At 46.9% G+C, this 20,436-nt stretch overlaps 1 protein-coding gene across 6 annotated transcripts in view; it reads right to left on the reverse strand.

Annotated features, from left to right (window-relative positions):
• Positions 1 to 16,131: 16,131 nt before the first annotated feature.
• PACSIN2 (protein kinase C and casein kinase substrate in neurons 2) overlaps positions 16,132 to 20,436 on the reverse strand; it is a 144,094-nt gene continuing 139,789 nt past the window's right edge. For 4 of the 6 annotated variants that reach the window (XM_031938022.1, XM_031938019.1, XM_031938021.1 and 1 more), the window contains 3 exons: positions 19,499 to 19,621; positions 18,689 to 18,885; positions 16,132 to 17,976 (listed from right to left, as the gene is read on the reverse strand). In XM_031938022.1, coding sequence (XP_031793882.1) covers positions 17,864 to 17,976; positions 18,689 to 18,885; positions 19,499 to 19,621 — 433 coding nt within the window. In that variant the 3' untranslated portion in view covers positions 16,132 to 17,863. The remainder of the gene's footprint in view (positions 17,977 to 18,688; positions 18,886 to 19,498; positions 19,622 to 20,436) is intronic. The other 2 variants (XM_031938023.1, XM_031938024.1) reach the window with 1 other exon arrangement.

Consider the following 20,436-nt stretch of genomic DNA (forward strand, 5'->3'; position numbering starts at 1 on the left):
CTCCAGAAAGCCTCTCGGGGCTCTGCTCACTTTAGGCTGGCACCTTTCCATTGTACTGACCCCTCTCCGATTAAAGGGGTGCGAGCAGAGCCTCCTGTTCCCAGCCCAGGTGCTCAAAGAAAAGCAAGAATGGGTCTTTGATTAACCGTCTTATAACTTACAAACCAGGAGACCTCTTTTAAGCTTCACAACAACTTCCAAGACTCCTAAAACACAGGAATTGCCCTCATTTTTCAGGTAAGGAAACAGATTCTAAGGGAGGTGGGCTGCCCTTGACCACAAAATGGGGCTGGGTTAGGACCCAACTGATGTGGATTCCCCAGTGGGCTGGTGCTTGCCTGAGTGGACCCAGAGGTACTAAAGGCACGAGGGCAAAAACACTGAACAAAAATGGCTGCAGGAAAGGGCCCTATCGGATGAGGAGAGGGCGCCATATTGATCCCACAGGCCTGCACGCAACCTAAGGCGATGTCCATCAGCTGGTTAATGACTCAGTGAACCGTGGTCATGCGGTCAGTGAATGATGTCGATGATAAGCTCTACTAGGAAGTCCCTTCAGCGCATTTCTGTGTCATTGTCCCCAGGATTTAACACCTTTAGGAGATCCTGGTATGGTCATCACTAAGAGAAATGAAAATGCTTAAATTCCCCCAGCCCGGCTTCCATCTGGGCCACCCCCCACTCCCCATCCTTTGAGCTCCCACCTCAGAGGTGGGACACGGGTCCGGATTCTGTTCTAGGTTAAGGTGACCCTCACCTGCCTCCTAGCCCCATGCTCCTTCCAAAGCTGCTCCAAGATTGGGAGGAACATATTAGTAAATGGTCACTGTTGCCTTCCTTCCATTCAGGTACCAGAGCTGACCACCTGGCCCCTCCCTTTCAGCCAGTATGGCCTCCTCTTTTTCATATCCCCAACTTGCTGCTCTGCAGGGATTTCAAATACTCCTTCCCTTGATGATTAGCTGCGAATGACTGTGATTCTCTCTCTTTTTTTTTTTTTTTTTTTTTTTTTAATTTAATAGCCTTTTATTTACAGGATATATACATGGGTAACTTTACAGCATTAACAATTGCCAAACCTCTTGTTCCAATTTTTCACCTCTTACCCCCCCCACCCCCCCGAATGACTGTGATTCTCATCAAAACAGTGCAAGATGGCTCTGAAGGGCCCATGATAAAAAATAATATCCATTCCCAGAGAGGAGTCTGAATACAAAGCAAAGCAGATTTTTTCACTTTATTTTTTCTGGAGGCTTTTTGGGTCTATGTTTTTCTTTACAAAATGACTATCATGAAAATGTTTTGTATGATCACATATATATAACCTATATCAAATTGCTTGCCTTCTCAGTGGGGGAAAGGAGAGAATCTGTAATTCAAAGTTTTAAAAACAAATGTTAAAAATTGTTTTTACTTGAAACTGGGGGAAAATAAACTACTAAATCAAATCCTCCTTTCTCCCCGTTGTCACTCCCAGGGTTTCCCTCTGGCACCATCCTTTGGGGTCCGAGCCATCCTCATTTGTCACCTCTCTAGATCCTAGTGGTTGTTACTTATCTCCCCGGGGAAATTTTCCTTAATAAATGCCTTTGCCACTACCTGTATGTTTCAGTTTCCCCGATGTTCACAAACCCTGATCGTAACCTCTTCTCGTTTCACTTTGCTTGGTGCCTTTCAGTCCTTATGGTGACTTCCACCCCTCAGTATCTCTGTACTGGCTGCCCCCTCCTTCAGTCCTTATCCCTATGCCTGGATGAACCAACTCGATTCTACCTTCTTTCTTTAATCCCTTGCCCCTCATCCCAGCACCAATCACCTCTGACAACATGTTATTATTAGTGAATTATTCCTACCATCAGACTCCTTCACTTTTGTTCACAAGCTGCTGAATGGAACCAGAGGAACTGGAAAAACCTCCTTTCTCTTCCTCTCCCTCCTTTCTAAGCCCTCTGCCAACTGGCTTCTCACATCGTCTTTCAACAGAATCTCCTCTGTCAGCATGATTTAAGGCCTGGAGGGACTTATGTGAGCTGATGCTGAGTGAAGTGAGTAGAACCAGGAGATCATTGCATACGACAATAACAAGATTATGCGATGAACAATTCTGATAGATGTGGCTCTTTTCAACAATGAGATGATTCAGGGCAATTCCAATAGAGGTGATGGAGAGAGCCATCTACATTCAGAAATGCAGCATTTATGGGGATTAAAACATAGAATTTTCATCTTTTTCATTGTTGCTTTTTGTTTTCTTTCTCATTCCCCCTCCCCTTTTTTCATCTGATTTTTCTTGTGCAGCATGATCATTGTGGAAATACATATAGAAGAACATATTGGATTACTTGCCATTTAGGGGAGGGAGTCAGGGCAGGTAGGGAGAAAAAATTTGGAACACAAGGTTTTGCAAGGGTGAATGTTGAAAACTATCTTTGCATATATTTTGCATATATTATTTAAAAAAGAATCATGAGTTTTTTGGTTTCCCAGTGCATATAAAATTATGTTTTATACTATTCTGGAGTCTATTAAGGGTGCAACAATATTATGTCTAAAAACCATGCCTTAATTAAAAAATATTTTATTGCTAAAAAAGCCCCCCAAACTACTCTGCTATTACCAGGGATTTCAAAGTTAACAAACCTAATCTTTTCAATTTCCATCCTTCTTAACTCTGTGGCCTTCAACACTTTTGTGCCTCTTCTTCCCCTTGACACTCTATTATATGATTGATATATTCTATATTGATTGATTATTATGTTATTGATAATCTAGGTCCTCATGCTGCTGCTCTCTTTCCATCTCTATGAACATTATAGTTTCTTTTGCTTGACCCCCTGAACACGAATGTTCGCCAAGATTCTGGGCTTTTGCTTCATTGGATGATCTCACCAGTTCCCATCGGTTCACTTATCATTTCCATCAGACCCCAGATCAAATATCCAGCCCTCATTTACCCCAGAGCTCTAGACCTGGATGACCATCTCACACTGAATGTCTCACAAGCATCTTTTTTTTTTAATTTTTTTTTTCACAAAAAAGCATCTTAAACTCAACCTGTTCAAAACAAAACCTTTTTCCTTCCAAACCCTCCACTCTTCAGAACTTCCCCATTACTACTGAGGATACTGTCATCCTCCTAGTCCCCCAAGATTGGAGCAATTGTTAACTTCATCCCTTGTACCTAGACTGTTGCTAAACTCTTGCTGTTTCTATGTTCACAACATTTCTCATATACATCCCCTTCTCTCCCATCACATGATCAAAACCTGACCTCAGGCCCTCATCATATCTCACCTGAACTACAAAGCCATATATTTTTTAAGAATTTGAAAATTCTTTTATTTTATTTATATTTTATTGAGTAAGATAAGTCCATAATACATTATACTGTATACAGATTAGCGGGACAAAAAAATTCAATATGATCATTTAAAAACTATAAATAACTACATGTTAAAATTCAGGAACATAGGAGATCATTATATACTTTAATAATAATACTATATGAGGATCAATTCTGATGAACATGGCTATCTTCAACGAAAGGATCCAAATCAGTTCCAACTGATCAGTGATGAACAGAACCAGCTACACCCAGCAAAAGAACACTGGGAAATGAGTGTGGACCACAACATAGCATTTGCACTCTGTTCTTGTTTGCTTGCATTTTTGTTTTTCTTCTCTCTTTTTTTCTAAATCCGATTTTTCTTGTGTAACAAGACAACTGTATAAATATGTACACATATATTGTATCTAATTTATACTTTAACATATTTAACATGTATGGGACTACCTGCCATCTAGGGGAGGGGGTGGAGGGAAGGAGGGGAAAAGTTGAAACAGAAGTTTTTGCAAGGGTCCATGATGAAAAATTACCCATGCATATGTTTTGTATATAAAAAACTATAATAAAAAAATTCAGGGACATATGGTTTTCCCTCCCCTACTGCCATTTCCCCTGTGTATCATAGGTCTAAGAAGCACATTTTAAATTTTCTCTTCATCTTTTGTTAGACTATAACTTTTATGACTAACAGAATCTCCCAAGAGTTCCAATGGTATGCAAGCAAATCAAAAGGTAAAATTTAAAACTGCACATCTTAATAGCTCAATAACCTACATTTACTTGGGTCAGACTGGTTCGTAGAATGTCTTACTATATACTATCTTAAAATGGATGTTAGGCTTTAATTGTTCTCTTCTACAATCAAGTCCTGCTCTCTCTTTTCTGATTCTCAAAATAGTTTGTCACTTTGATTTTTAAAACTTTGACAAAGCTCTAGCTGCCTCTAGTCTTTCCTCCACCAGTCCGTCCTCCATTCAGCTCCCAAGGTGCTTTTTCTGTGCGATACATGAGGAATACAAACAGGAGAGCATCCCAGGCTGATTATCAGCTCTGTCACGGGGCAAAAGCCCCAACAATCTCTGAGTTTCTTTCATGGATGATCCTTGGATCTCTGACCTACCTGCATAGTCAATGTCATAAAATGGAAAAGAAAAAAATATATATCTTGAACTTTGTCTTGCATGACAACAACTGTGGACTTTAGTTAGTGTTAGAAAGAGTCAGCCATCCCTGAGCAAGTGGGGACTCACCCTCTTGCTGATTCCATTCGTTTCTAGTGAATGACTCCAGAGTCCCATGGATTTCTTTGGGGGGTGTGTGTGTGTGTGTGTGTGTGTGTGTGTGATATTTTAGTTTCTAAAGTCCTTTCACATCTACATTGTATTTGATCCTAAGATCACATTCAGTCATCTCATCCAGGCCCTTCACTTCAAGAACAAATGAATTTCATATTATTCTGAATTTGACAAATAGTAGTAACACAGCAGCACTTTCATATACAAAGAAGAGAAAAACACAGATCTCCATCAGCAGAGGGTTAGGAGAGGGAGGCAATGGTCTTTAAGTGCATGATGCATCTGTGCATACTCTGATCCAGAGGTATAACTACCGAGAGCATAAGAAAGAGAAGAGGACCCACACGTGAAAAATTGTCATAGCAGCTTTTTTTGTATTGGCAAGGAGCTGGAAACTGAGTGGACGCCCGTCAGCTGGGGGATGGCTGAATAAGTTAATATATGTAATGGAATATTATTGTTCTATAAGAAATGAACAATGAGCTGATTTTAGAAACACCTGGAAAGATTTACATGAACTGATGCTGCCGTGAGCAGAACCAGGAGAACATTGTACATAGTAAATGCAAGATTATGTGATGATCAGGTATGATATCATACCTATCATATGATATCATATGATATCATACCTATCATGATTTGGCTCTTCTCAGCAATGCAGTGATTCAAGACAATTCCAATAGACTTGGGAGGGAAAATGCCGTCCACATCCAGAGAGAGAGGGAAACAGAGACAGAGACAGAGGAGGAGGGGGAAAGAAGGAGAGAGAAAAGAGAGAGGGAGGAGGGAGGAGGAGAGAGAGAGGGGGAGAGAATAGAGACGAGACAGAGGCAGAGGGAAGAGGGAGGAAGGGAGAGCAAGAGAAAAGAAAGGAGGAGGGAGAGAAAGGAGGAGAGGGGAAGGAAGAAGGAAGAAGACAGACAACAGGGAGAGGAGGGGAAGAAGAAGAGGAGAAGGGAGAAAAGTTGGGAGAAAGAAGAGGAGGAAGGAGAAAGAGACAGAGAGAGAGAGAGACAGACAGACAGAGAGAGGGAGACAGAGAGACAGAGAGAGAGGGAGGGAAAGGGAAGGAGGAGAGCAAGAAGGAGGACAGGAGAGAGAGAGGGGAGAAAGATGAGGAGACCGAGAGACTAGAACCAGAGAGAGACTAGAAGAGAGAAGACCAGAGAGAGAGAGAGAGAGAAGAGAGAGAGATCACTTTATTTACAAACATGTTCAGGTAATTTTAATCATTAGCTCTAAAGGCTTTACAGGAAAGCATGGAAGAACTGAGTTCAACATCCACCAAGACAGGAAGCACTCTCCCCCCTTGGCCAGTGGCTACCCAGTGCCAGCCCCAACAACTTCCCACCCCGTGAGGTAATTGACGGAATCACTGAAGGGGGCATTCTGGCTGCCAGGGAGACTCACTTTTGATCCCCCGGTTTCCCCTGTGACTCGGATGTTTTCACACTTTCACTTTCTCTGGAGAGAGGAAAACTTTTCCTGAAGTTATTTCCAGGGCTTTTTGCATCACAATACTCTGGTTTGGCTGATTCCCCAGTCACCCTTATCTGCTGTAGTTCAACTGCCCGGATAAAGGGGCCACAATCATGAAGGACATCCCACCTCTTAAAACTTGTTCACTATCCCATAACAAAACGCACCTTTCTCCCCCTTGACACCCTGCCTTCCTAGGTACGTAGAGGTCACAGGCAGCCTCCCAGTCCCCTAGCCTCCCACGCTGGGAGTCTTCTCTCCATCTCTCATCCCCACACCCAAGCTCTCACCAAGACCCATAGACTTCCCCTCCAATCCGCCCCCTCCTCTCCTCTGACGCTTTCCCCACCCTGGGGTGGGCGCTTATCTGCTCATGCTGGGCTATTGTAGTATCTTGGAGGAGGGGGGGGGGTCTGCCCACCTAGTCTTTCCCCCTTCCAGGCCATCCTCCATTCAGCCACAAAGAGATTCTCCTGAAGGGCAAGTCCAAGCATGTCAGCGCCCAATAAAGCCCAGGGGCTGCTTCTTGTTTCCAGCAGCAAATACAAAGGGCTCTGTTGGCATCCCCAGCCCCTTCCTTCTTACCTTCCTTTCTTCTCTGGGCACAAATCACACTAATCCCTCATTCCCAGCCTCAGTGACTGGTCTTGCTCTTCCTCCCTTGAGATCCTCCCCCTGCCAACTTTGGGCTTTTCCTACGGTTGCTCCCCCCCGCCCACTGCCCTAACATTCTCCCCATCATGGTTTCCTTGGCTTCCAGCTAAACCCCTTCCTTTTAGAGGAAGTCGTTCTCTCTCTCTTTTTTAAAAATTAAAGCTTTTTATTTCCAAAACACATGCATGGGTAATTTTTCAACACTGACCCTTGCAAAACCTTCTGTTCCAAATTTTCCCCTCCTTCCCCCCACCCCCTCCCCTACATGGCAGGTAGTCCTATACACGTTAAATATGTTAAAGTATGTGTTAAATCCAATATATGTATGCATATTTATACAGTTCTCTTGCTGCACAAGAAAAATCAGATCAAGAAGGAAAAAAAAACCTGAGAAAGAAAACAAAATGCAAGCAAACAACAACAGAAGGAGTGAAAACGCTATGTTGTGTTCCACACTTAGTTCCCATGATTCTCTCTCTGGGTGTAACTGATTCTCTTCATCACTGGTTTGATGCCTCCCAGGATGCTTCTCCTCCTTTTCTTTTTTTGCATCCATCACTTCTGAATATCCCCTGGTTTGAATCATCTCATTGTTGAAGAGAACCACGTCCATCAGAATTGATCTTCATATAATATTGCTGTTGCTGTGTACAATGGTCTCCTGGTTCTATTCACCTCACTCAGCATCAGTTCATGTAAGTCTCTCTAGGTCTCTCTGTATTCATCTTGCTGGTCATTTCTTTTATTATTATTTTTTATTATAGCTTTTTATTTACAAGATATATGCACGGGTAATTTTATAGCACTGACAATTGCCAAACCTTTTGTTCCTACTTTTCCCCTCATTCCCCCATCCCCTTCCCCCAGATGGCAGGATGACCAATACATGTTAAATATGTTAAAGTATAAAGTAAATACAATATAAGCATTCATGTCCAAACCGTTATTTTGCTGCACAAAAAGAGTTGGACTCTGAAATAGTGTACAATTAGCCTGTGAAGGAAATCCAAAATGCAGGTGGGCATAAATATAGGGATTGGGAGTTCAATGTAATGGTTTTTAGTCATCTCCCAGAGTTCTTTCCCTGAGTGTAGCTGGTTCAGTTCATTCCTGCTCCATTGGAAATGATTTGGTTGATCTCATTGCTGAGGATGGCCAGGTCCATCAGAACTGGTCATCATATAGTATTGTTGTTGAAATATATAATGATCTCCTGGTCCTGCTCGTTTCCCTCAGCATCAGTTCGTGTAAGTCTCTCCAGGCCTTTCTGAAATCATCCTGTTGGTCATTTCTTACAGAACAATAATATTCCATAATATTCATATACCACAATTTATTCAGCCATTCTCCCACTGATGGGCATCCACTCAGTCTCCAGTTTCTGGCCACCACAAAGAGACTGCCCCAAACATTCGTGCACATACAGGCCCCTTTCCCGAGGAATTCTTTCTCAATTCCCACACCTTCTCTTTGTCACCGCCACTGGGCCCTGAATATAGTGTTATCTGTGCACAGTGGGTCTGCATGTTGCCCCTCCCCTCAGACAGGGACCGTCCTTTCCCTCCCTCATACACCCTGCATGGAGCTCAGAGTCTGGCACGCAGCAGGTGCTTTATATCTGTTCGTTGCCTGACACAGGCCATCGGATTCTCCTTCGTGGACCTTCCTGTTTCATTTTGTTTACAGGGCAGGCCCCTGGGCCCCTGGGGGGGGTCAGGACAGAGGGGGGGATATTCAGAAGTGATGGATGTAAGAAAGAAGAGGAGGGGCAGCATCCTGGGAGGACAGACCCTTCTTCAGCATCATTGCCTCCCAGAAACACGGCCTGCATAACCTGGCTTGGTGTCTCTGCAGATTTTCTCCTGTTCCTTGTATTTGCCTTGGACTTTACCTAGTTCGTTTGCTTTGGCCTTTACACGCTGCCCTCTGGCAGGGCTAACAATGACGTGGGCCTTCTCCAATGGCCAGCACACAGGCAGGGAGGAAAGCCCGGGGGGCGCCATCTCTGCTTCTGCCAGCGAGTGTCTAGATACAAGTGCTGGCTCTGGTCCCGTAGCCTGAGCGGCCTTGGGCAAAAGGACCTTCGCGGGCCTCAGCTTCCTCCTCTGTAAAATGGGAGAATTAGACCAGACCCCTTACTGCCCTCACTCCCACAGGCCCCTGCAAGCCTGTCCTCAGACTGGATTTCTGGGGCCTGCGGCGATTGCTCCCTGCTTCAGATTAGATGGAGTTTTGATCAGGGACTGAGAGAACTCAACTTGCTGTAGGACCGGGGGCTAATTGCTTTCCTCCAATGCGTCTGTACAGAGAGTCTGACGAGAGGCTCCCTCCTCTGCAATTGGTAGAACAGGAGGTGCCTCCTCTTGGAATCCCAAGCTCTGGGTTTGAGTTCAGGCTCCAGTGTCAGCTGTGCGACTGGGGCAGGTCACTCTGATGCTCCCTGCCTCAGCTTCTCGTCTGAGAAAATGGGCATAACAACTCCCATTTCCCAGGGCGGTCGTCAGGACCCGCTGAGACGTCGCTTGTAAAGCGCTGCCTTAAATCATTCTTTGACAAGAATTATCCATTGTTCACAGTTGGGGAAACTGAGGCAGGCAGAGACCTTCAGGTCCAGCACTCCTGCAGCGCCACCTAGTGTGAGAAGGGAAGCCGGGCTCCTCCCCACTCCAGCCCAGCGATACTACCTGCCGCAGCGCCACCTAGCGGCTCGGCTGGGGCACCAGCTAACAGGTGTGAGAAGGGAAGCCGGGCTCCTCCCCACTCCAGCCCAGCGTTACTAGCCCCTGCAGCGCCACCTAGCGGCTCGGCTGGGGCACCAGCTAACAGGTGTGAGAAGGGAAGCCGGGCTCCTCCCCACTCCAGCCCAGCGATACTACCTGCCGCAGCGCCACCTAGCGGCTCGGCTGGGGCACCAGCTAACAGGTGTGAGAAGGGAAGCCGGCTCCTCCCCACTCCAGGCCAGTGTTACTACCTGCCGCAGCGCCACCTAACGGCTCGGCTGGGGCACCAGCTAACAGGTGTGAGACGGGAAGCCAGGCTCCTCCCACTCCAGGCCAGCGATACTACCTGCCGCAGCGCCACCTGCAGCTCGGCTGGGGCACCAGCTAACAGGTGTGAGAAGGGAAGCCGGCTCCTCCCCACTCCAGCCCAGCGATACTACCTGCCGCAGCGCCACCTAGCGGCTCGGCTGGGGCACCAGCTAACAGGTGTGAGAAGGGAAGCCGGGCTCCTCCCCACTCCAGCCCAGCGATACTACCTGCCGCAGCGCCACCTAGCGGCTCGGCTGGGGCACCAGCTAACAGGTGTGAGAAGGGAAGCCGGGCTCCTCCCCACTCCAGCCCAGCGTTACTAGCCCCTGCAGCGCCACCTAGCTGCCGGTAGTAGAACGTAAGCCCTCCAAGGGCTTTGGATGCCCAGAGCCTAGGACACAATACATGTTCACTGACTTGAATGAACGAATGGATCTGAATTGAATTCAAAGTGGGATAAAGGAGGCCTGCCAGGGGTCGCTGTGACTGTGTGTGTGTGTGGGGGGGGGGGGTGGGGACGGTGATGACAAGGGGGGGGGGGGGCAGCTGTCAGAGTAGAAAAGATGGGGGGGGGGACCATCAGGTTCCACCTTTCTGGATGAGGGATCCCAGGGAGGTGACCCCGAGACCTCTGACCCCGAAGCCCGGGCTGTTTCCAGGGCCCGTCACTGGTTACGTTCTGGGCTTTCCCAGGGCCCAGGGCTCCCACACTGGGCATCTCTGAGAGAGTCTGTCGGAGCTGTGCTGGGGAAAGGCGCCCCCCAATGCCCGGGCAGATCCTCACTGGGGGTGGAGAAAAAAGGAGCTGGGGCCCGCGGCAGTCGCCCCCTAGGGGGCCGTGTGACCCGGGCAGTGCACGTAATTGCTGCCTGAGTCCATCTAGCCTAAATAACACATTTTGTCAGCCACCAGGGGGCCGTGGAGCCTCTCTCTCTCCCTGGCACCTGGGCAGGCAGGTACTGCTGGCAAGAGAAAGTTTTTGCAGAATGTCGGGGCTGAAGAATCCAGCTCTGCCATTTCTCATGGTCCAAACCGAGGCCCAGAGAGGGGACGTCATTGGCCCAACATCACACAGCTCATAAGAGAGACATCAAACCCAAGATCTGAATCCCAGGTGAGCCACCTTCCTTACCTGGCGCTGCCTGGTGTCCCATGATATTGGCCACAAGTAGCTGCTTGAATCAGATCTTCTCTGGAACAGAACTAGAGGGCAGGGCTTTGTTCCAGGGGCCATCCCACCTCCGCAAGGCTCAGAAAACCCAAGCCCTTCTCAGAATCATGTTTGCAAATGCAGAGAAAAAAGTCAGAGGGACCCACAAGACCCCAAATGGTGGTGGAAATAAAGAGGTCATTTCTCCCCTTCCAAATTTACAATCTCCCTAAAATAAGTCTGTTCTGAGGGAGTCCTTGGAGCCATGTTTTGCAATGCATAAAAGACAATTATATTAAAATACACCTATTGAAACATACACACATATGCAAGTTTGTGTATTCCAGAGTAAGAACTCTTTTTAAAAATTGTTGGATATTTTATTTTTCCAGTAACGTGTAAAAGGATTTTTAAAACTTTGAGTACCAGATTCTCTCCCTTCCATTCCACTCCCATTGAGAAGGTACACATGGAATTATGCAAAGCACTTCCAAAAAATCAGGCTGCAAAAGAAAACATGTTTCCTCTTCCCCCCAAAAAACTCAAGAAAAATAAAGTTGAAATGAGATAATTCAGGCCAATTTCAATGATCTTGTGATGAAGAGAGCTATCTACACCCAGGGAGAAGGCTGTGGGGGCTGAGTGTGGAACACAACATAGTATTTTCACTCTTTTTGTTGTTTGCTTGCATTTTATTTTTTTTTCTAATTTTTTCCTTTTTGATTTGATTTTTATTGTGCAGCACGATAATTATATAAACATGTGTATATATATATATATAATTTAACATATATTTTTTACCATGTTTAACATATATTGGATTACTTGCCACTTGGGGAGAAAATTGGAGTACAAGCTTTTGCAAGGATCAATGTTGAAAAATTATCCATGTGTGGGAAAACTGGGACACTACTGCATTGCTGGTGGAATTGTGAACTAATCCAGTCATTCTGGAGAATAATTTGAAACTTTGCCCAAAGGGCTATCAAAATGTACCCTTTGACCCAGCAGTGTCTTTACTGGGCTTATATCCCACAGGGATCTTAAAAGAGGAAAAGGGACCCACATATGCGAAAGTGTTTGGGGCAGCCCTTTTTGTGGTGCCAAGAAACTGGAGACTGAGTGGATGCCATCAGTTGGGGAATGGCTGAATAAATTATGATGCATGAATGGTATGGAATATTATTGTTCTATAAGAAATGATCAGCAGGATGATTTTAGAAAAGTCTGGGGAATCTTACATGAACTGGTGCTGAGTGAAATGAACAGAACCAGGAGATCATTATACACAGCAACAAGAAGATTATAGATGATCAGTTCTGATGGATGTAGTTCTTCTCAATAATGAGATAGGATTCAGGCCAGTTCCAAGAATCTTGTGATGAAGAGAGCCATCCGCACCCAGAGAGAGACTATGGGGACTGAGTGTGGACCACAACATAGTATTTTCACTCTTTTTGTTGTTGTTTGCTTGAATTTCATTTTCTTTCTCATTTTTCTTCCTTTCTGATCAGATTTTTCTTATGCAGCACGATAACTGTATAAAAATGTATTCGATTTACATATATATTTTACCATTTTTAACATACATTAGATTGCTTGCCATCTAGGGGAGGCAATGGGGAGAAGGGGGGGGGAATTGGAACACAACATTTTGCGAGGGTCAGTGTTGAAAAATAAACCTTGAATAAGTTTTGAAAATGAAAAGCTTTAATAAAAAAAAGAAAAAGAAAGTTGAAAAAAAGGAGTATGCTTCAATCTGTTTTCAGGCAATTAGTTCTTTCTCTGGGTAGGGACAGCATTTTTCCATCAAGAACCCTTCAGAATAGATCACTGTATTGCAACATCATTCACAGTTGATCATCTCACAACTTTGTTATTACTTTGTACGCAGTACATTTCACTTTGCTTGAGCTTAGGAAAGACTTTGCAGGTTTTTCTGAGAGCATCCTCCTCATCCTTTCCTGTATCATCATACATATGTTACAATTTATTCAGCCATTCCCCAATTGATGGCCATTCCCTCAATTTCCAACTCTTTGCCCTGAGAGAAGAGCTGCTGTATTTTTGTACATATAGGTCTTTTTTTTTTTTTTTAATTCTCTTAGGATACATGCCTACTAGTAGTATTGTTAAATCAGAGGGTATTATGCATGATTTTATAGTCTTTTGGACATAGTTCCAAAGTGTTCTACAGCATGGCTGAATCAGGTCATAACTCCACCAGCCATTCACGAATGTCTCATTTTTCCCACATTCCCTCCAACATCTGTCACTTTTTCCCTCTAGCCCATGAGCCAGTCTAACAGTATGAGGTAGTACTTTGCATTTCTCCCAAGAACTCTTGGTTAAAAGGATTTTTTAATGACGAGGAAACTGAGGCACAGGGAGCTTAGCTAACACGGCCAGCCTCCAGTAAGGGGGCAAAGCCAGCTCTGTAACCCAGGTCTCCCGCTTCAGGAGCCAGAGCCCTCTTCTATACTCAGATGAAGAGTAAACTGTAGAGGTGATGGAAGGCTGTTATCCTTCACATCAGAACTCACGTTGGAGCTGCGGGAATGGAAGCTGGGGAGCCCCAGAGGGGGGCTCCAACTCCTGGCTCAGTGACTTTCTGGCCGCCCTCTTAACTGGCGTGCTCAGAAGCTCCTGGGGGAGGTGTGGGACTCTGCCATGGAGGGGGAGCTGCTGTTGCGAGGGCTACGGTCTGGCTAAAGGTGGCAGGGCTGCTATGAGCCACTGGGCTCTGGCTCTGAAAACGGCTAGACCCCTGGTCTGGGAAGGGAAGGTCAGAGCCCAGATGGCTGTTGCTCAGGGGAGTGTTGCCCTTGGAGTGGTCCTCCGGCAGGGAGGCCAGTCTCCCCGACTTTTTCTTTTTTGCTGAGACAATTGGGGCTAAGTGACTTGCCCAGGGTCACTCAGCTAGGAAGTGTCTGAGACCAGATTTGAACTCAAGTCCTGCTCACTTCAGGGCTGGTGCTCTATCCACTGTGCCACCTAGCTGCCTCCCGCCCCAGTTTCCCCTTCTTTGATGTTAGATCTGAAATGAATCAGCTCACAGAAAATCGCTCGAGTGACCTTGGAGAGGATGTGAGGGCGTTGTATGTCATGAACCCATAAAGTGCTGCACAAAGAACTGAATGTGGATCACAACACAGTATTTTCAGTTTTGTTTGCTTGCATTTCATTTTCTTTCTCATTTTTTTTCCTTTTTTGATCCGATTTTTCTTGGGCAGTGTGATACTTGTGTAATATACGAATATTGGATTTAACATATATTGGATCACTTGCCATTTAGGAGAATGGGGTTGGGGAAAGGGACGGAAAAAATTAGAACACAAGGTTTTATAAAGGTGAACGTTAAAAATTATCTGTGTATATATTTTTGAAAACAAAAAGCTTTAATTAAAAAACTATAAAGTGCTGTACAAATGCATGCTGTGATCAACCGCCACCCAACATCCCTCTCGTCAGACCGGCTCCCCTCACTGTTCCGGCTCTTGCTCTTCCTGACCTTTCCCAAACCTTCCCGGCACCTACCATCTGTCCACTGCGTGGTCATTTTCCAGGCCATTACCCTGACTCCGACTTCCCTAGCCTCCGGCCCTCGTCTCAACACCCGCCGCCTGCCCGACTTTGGCCCGAAGCTGCCCCTGCCATCTGCTCATGGGCCCAGAACTGGCTGATGGAGCACACTACAGGCAGGTAGGCCATAAGGTGGTTGCTCTCAGCGATCCTCTGAAGCTCACCTTGCAACAACTTCTCTTCTCGGCTCTCCCAAAGCCTCTTCACAACTCCCTGCTCCCGAGGACCCCCCCTTTCTGTACAGAGAAAAGGAATTTCCACAGGAAATTCCTCTTTTATCTTGCTCTTCCCTTCAAAACTCCCTTGTAATGGGCTGAGGCTTGAGTTGATGCACTGAGGTCCCAAGCACATGAGGCTAAATAGTAATTGGACTATACCCTATTAATAAACATGATTGGATAAAGAACGGCCCCCACCCACTCTCTGTGCAAGTCCTGATGTGTTGTATAGGAAATGACAATTTTGGTGGGTGGAGGCAGAGAGACAGGAAGAGAGGCTGGGAGAGATTGGGCCTGGGTTCCATGCTTATAGCTGCTGGTCTAGCTAGCTTCTTGACTCAGCTGTACACATTGCTACTGCCCATTCTCTTCCACCTCCGATCTTTCTTCACTGAGAATAAAGACTGACGATTTTCCCCTAACCTGAATTTCTGACTCCAGCTGATTTTAAAATACGTGGTCTTCACACTCCCTGACCTGCGCCCTCATACCCCCCTTCTCGCCTCTATGCTCTGATAATCAGGTGGCCCTTCTCACCAAGACAGATGGGGAAAATTTGGAGAGACCTGGGGACATCTATTGATTCTGTTCCTAACACGCCCAGATCTCCCTGTCCTTAAAAACCTTCTCTAGCCCTTACCAACCCTTGGCCTATCGTCCCCCATCTTGCTGCCCTTTCTCCAAGTCCCGTAAAAAGGCATCCATACCCATTCCCCTGTACTCTCTCCCTTCTTAATTCTTCTGCAATCTGGCTTCCAACCTCATTACTCAAATCCAAGTGGTCTCTTCCACGTTACGGGTACGTGTTACCAGTGATCTCTTACCTGTAGCACCTGGCAGTCTCCTTAGTCCACCTCTTCACCTGCCCCTCAGCCACCTTGCCCTCTGGGACTGTCCTTCCCTCCCTCAACATTTCCAGATGCCAATCTCCTGGTTTCTGCTCCCTCTTAGTCCCTTTGTGGGCTCATCACCATTTTGTGGACATTCCCCTTCAGAGCCAGACTCTTCCACTCTCCTCCTGATGACCTTGGCAGACTAACTCTCATTCCTATACAAATGACACCCAAATGTACAATGTTAGTCCCTCCCTTGAGGTCGGATGTACGGAGACATCCCAAATGTAGCACCTTCCAAACAAGACTTCCGGTGCCATATTCAGAGCCATCCCCTCCCTCTGAATGGCCCCCCTCTCAGGAACGTGCTGCCCTTTGGCCAAGCTCTTGCCCTGATGGGCTTCGCCTCCACTGGCAGGCAGGTGGCCTGTCTGTGGTGGAGAGTATTCATCCCCCTCCCATTTCTCATTGGGGACAGGTGAAGGTGCAATCCAACCAGGTAAGTTCCAACCCAAGGCGCGAGAAAAAGGGGATTCTTACACTCATGAGATTAATAGTTTATTTGTTTTCTAAAATATGCATTTCAAAGAGACTTCAAAACTGAGCTTTTGACAATTTTTTGGCAACTCTTTAGCTTGTGGATGAATAATTATGATGGTAAGTTTTCATGACAGATACATCCATTCCTAGCAAATTATCGAGACTCATGGGAAATGTTCCGTGAATATAGAACCTGTGATCTCCTAAAGCAAAGAGCATAGCTAAGCGAGGACTACAATATTTTAGTTACACAAAATAAAGACTTTCTCCCCCCCTCCAAATCCCTCCCCCCCAAATAACGCCAGTGCGGCTTCCTGTACAGGAACACGTCAACTTACCTGGCAATGACAGACTCCTCGGCTACAGGGAAAACCCAGTTTTCCGCTGATCACAGACAGACAATTTTGGTACGTCACGTACAAGTGTACTCTGTAACCGTTTACAAGGCGGAGCAAGTTTTTTTTTTTGTTTTTTTTTTTTTTTTTTTAACACAGTGTTCTGCTACGAGAACCCCCAGAGGGCCTGCTGCTTAATCTACAGCTGAAGCCCCAACTGATTCCAAAATAAAAGACTGCCATCACAGACTCCAATGATCCTTCCTTCTGGAAGCATGATCTACTACAGTAGGGCGGAACTCTTAGGGATCCACCAAGCAGATTTAAATATGCCTTAATTTAACAGCTGTCAAGCAGTCTCAAAAAATCAGATCCACAGTTAAAAGTCTTTCGGCTAATTTTAAAACAGTAGACATGCTTTTTAGATTTTTCTGAATATCAAATTATATATACACATATACACCGAGACATGACAGGCTAATTAAAAGCTTCTTAATTAATTTTACAGTTGCATTTCCTGGAAAAGTTAACCTTCCGAATGAATCACTGATAAAACTGTTGATCAGCTTGCAAAGAGTGGAGTCTGAAACGATTTTATAGAGGAAATAGCTTTGAAATATTCTGAATTTGGAGTGCTACTTAAAGACTACTTTAGAAACTCACATCTAAATGCCAAAAACGCATCAAGAGCATTCACGATAAGAGAGGCAACGTATTTTCCAATCTTCCCGTGATCTACTACAGCCCACGTCACCTACCCTACCTTGCTCCTGCTCTACAGAGGCACAATACGCGTGGACACAGAGCCCTAAGCGACTTGAGAGCAGCGTGCAGAGAACGGTGTCATAATTTAAGTAGAAGCCAATGGGAAAATAAACAGGTATATAAAAAAAAGTCTAACTGTACAGAGCCTTGAAATAAAACAAATCTCAAAAATATCACTAAGAAAATGAACTGTAAGTTTTTAATTTGAGAAGCGGATGACACAGGAAAATAATCAGTTAAAACAAAAAATATATATAATCAGCTGAACCCACCATTTCATTGGAGGAAGAAAGGAGAGAAGGACGTGGGAAAGGTTATTCAGATTCATGATAAGAAAGCTAGCCAGGGAGAAAAGGACTCTGGGTATTTCTCGGTTGTATTGCCTTTCACACTCAGACCTGAAGATCTGCATTAGAAAGAGGGGCTCACGACCCCCAGTGACGTGACCGACCCGTCTGTCTCCAAGGGCAGACAGACCCCTGCAGCCCAAAGCTACAGAACCATCATCCTGTGCACAAACATGAAAAGAAATAGGTACGTTCTCTGCACCAGGTGCACGACTGTCGGCACTGGTGCCCACGCACATCTGTCCAGGGCCCACAGTGAAAGCAGCACGTCTGGGGCGGCTCCTCCCGGGTCACTGGATCGCCTCTACGTAATTCGCTGGGTACAAGCCGACCTGCCCGTTGTCCAAGCGTCCTTTGCACCAGCCTTGTTCGTCTTCATCCTCGATTTTGGTCAGCTCGTCTCCTGGCAGAAACAAGGCAGAGAAAGAGATCTGGGAAGTGAGTGTCCAAAATGCACTGGGGCAGGTGACAGAAGCAGCTCCCCGGGGACAGCGAGGTGGGCATTGGGACTCCCACTTTATTATCTCATGGGGGGGGGGGGGGGGGGGGGGGGAGTTGATGTCATTAAGCCTGTTTAAAGAGAAAATGAAGCGAATGCAGGTTAAATAATTTGCTCAAGGCCACCCAGCTCAGGGTTTAAGGCTGGACTTGAATTCAGGTGTTTTCCTGAGGGGAGGCTCAGCCCTGTAACCACTGAGCCACCAGATGCAGCAAAGGGAGGAAAACTAAACTGTTTATTAAAAAAAAAAAAAAAGGCAGATAGATGGCGCAGTGGATAGAACACGACTTGGATTTAGCAGGACCAAGAGTTCAGATCTGGTCTCAGACACTTAACACTTCTAGCCATGTGACCCTGGGCAAATCACTTAACCCCAAATTGTCAGGAAACAAAAAACAAAAACAAAAAACTCCCTACAACTTTGTATCAAATGACTGATACAATCCGATATCTGGCATATATAAAAAGCAATAATGCAAATCTAAAAGAAAGACGGCCAAAAGATCCCAGTGTAAAGGAGGAAAATAATTTTCCCAAATGGCAATAAATCAGCAGTAAAATCTATAAGCCCAATCACGCCACAGGCCCTTGGCCAAGGAGATGGAAGTTAACCTACCGGCCTTAAAACTGAGCTCATCGTGTTCCTGGCCTTCATAGTCGTAGAGGGCTCTCACCCGCACCTCGGTCGCAGAGCTGGCGTCTTCATCAAAGGGGTTGGAGTCCCCGTTCGCATCGGTGGAGGAGAAGGGATTATTGGCCTCCTCGTCAGACCATTCGGCCGGGTAACTCTGAGTTTTCTCGTAGCTGCTGACGCTGAAAAGAAACGTGCGATACGACTTCTCATTCAAGGGCCGCCGGACCTGGGGCGAGCAGAGCCACAGTGATGATGGGTGCCCCCCCCCGCCCACTACTGGGCAGACCCAAAGCCTGGTGCGGGGACCATGTCCTCCGTGGCCTTGGCATAGCCTGGAAAGAAGGGAGACAGGAAGCGGAGACGCCAGACATCCAAGCCACATTCACAGTCAGCCCCAAGAAAATATGCCAGGGAGAGCTTGAGAGCGCCTTCGGGCCCCTGTCTCGGCAGAGGCCGCTGGGCAAGCCAAGCTCCGGCAGACCCTGCCCAGCAGAGTGGTCGTCCTCTCTGGGCACGGAGGCGGGCCTAGTGCACAAACCACGGTTAAGAGGAGGACAAGGACGAAGGGAGCCGCAACGGTATTAGCGCTGCCGTCACCGGGGCGGCCAGGGGAGCCCGGGGCCATTGAGGACAAAGAGGAAGAGACGTGTTAGGTGTGCGAGGGGACCTCAGGTTCAGGGCCTGCATGCAGTGGAGTGCCGCAAAGCCCCCCGCCCTGGAAGCCCTGAGTGGAGAGAGCAGGAGAGCGAGGAGGAGGAAGAGGAAGACAGAACGGCAAACTCTTTCACCAACTTTTTCCGCTTAACGTCCTCCTTCTCACTGACAGTACTTTCTGTGTCGTCTTCATCTTCAAAGGGGTTGTAACTTGACTGGGACTGCACTGATTGTATTGTGTCACTCTGGACACTAAGGTTACTATTTGGGAAAGAAAAAGCAGCAAAGTGACTCCGTCTCATTGGGAGGCAATGTACGCAGATGTCCCCGAGCCAGGTTCTGTGGAAGAGGAGGGGGGCCCGCGGCGGTCCCCAGGACGGGCAGAGCAAAAGCCGGGGCCGCCAATTCTCCAATCCAAGAGGCTAGGGATGTACTGGGGAACAAAAGGAGGACACTGGGCCGTGCTCTCTTGCGCTCCGGCTGCGGATGTTACGAAGGCCACCTTCCTCCACTGACTCTCCCAGCCAGGGATACCGGGGGCATCTGAGTGTGGGGGACCTTTGGCTAGCCAGAGGTCCCAGGTGGGCGGGCAGGGTCTCCCTTCGAGGGGCGGCTGTGCCTCAGCAGGAAGGCCTTCTCTGGCCCTTTGTTGGAAGCCCGCTCCCCTTGGAGGAGACTATTCAGACTCCCCAGTGCCCAGTCTGTCTGGAGGAGCCCAGCAGAAGTAGCTCCTCTCAAAGTTCCGCAAGCCAATGCCCAGCCCTTCCTACGTTGCCTTCGTGCTCTCCTCGACGTCCAGGGCATGGGGCTGCCCTCCCTCTGAGACATACAAACCCAGCACAGGTTTGCAATCACACTTGCCAGGAAGAGATCCGGGGAAAGCAGGCCCCTGTCCCCTGGAGGCCCTGGAGGCTTGGTCAGAAGGCCTTCGGTCAATGGCTCAGGGATGGGAGGAAGAGGGAGAGCCGAGTCCCGCTGGGCCTTGGAATTACCACATTATAGCCATGAGCTCCGCAGAACCTCACAAGCACTTTGTGAGGCAAGGGACGAAGGGTTTATGGCCCTTTTATGGCTGA

This window comes from Sarcophilus harrisii, chromosome 5, assembly GCF_902635505.1.
Source record: "Sarcophilus harrisii chromosome 5, mSarHar1.11, whole genome shotgun sequence".
Taxonomy (NCBI): Eukaryota; Metazoa; Chordata; class Mammalia; order Dasyuromorphia; family Dasyuridae; genus Sarcophilus; species Sarcophilus harrisii.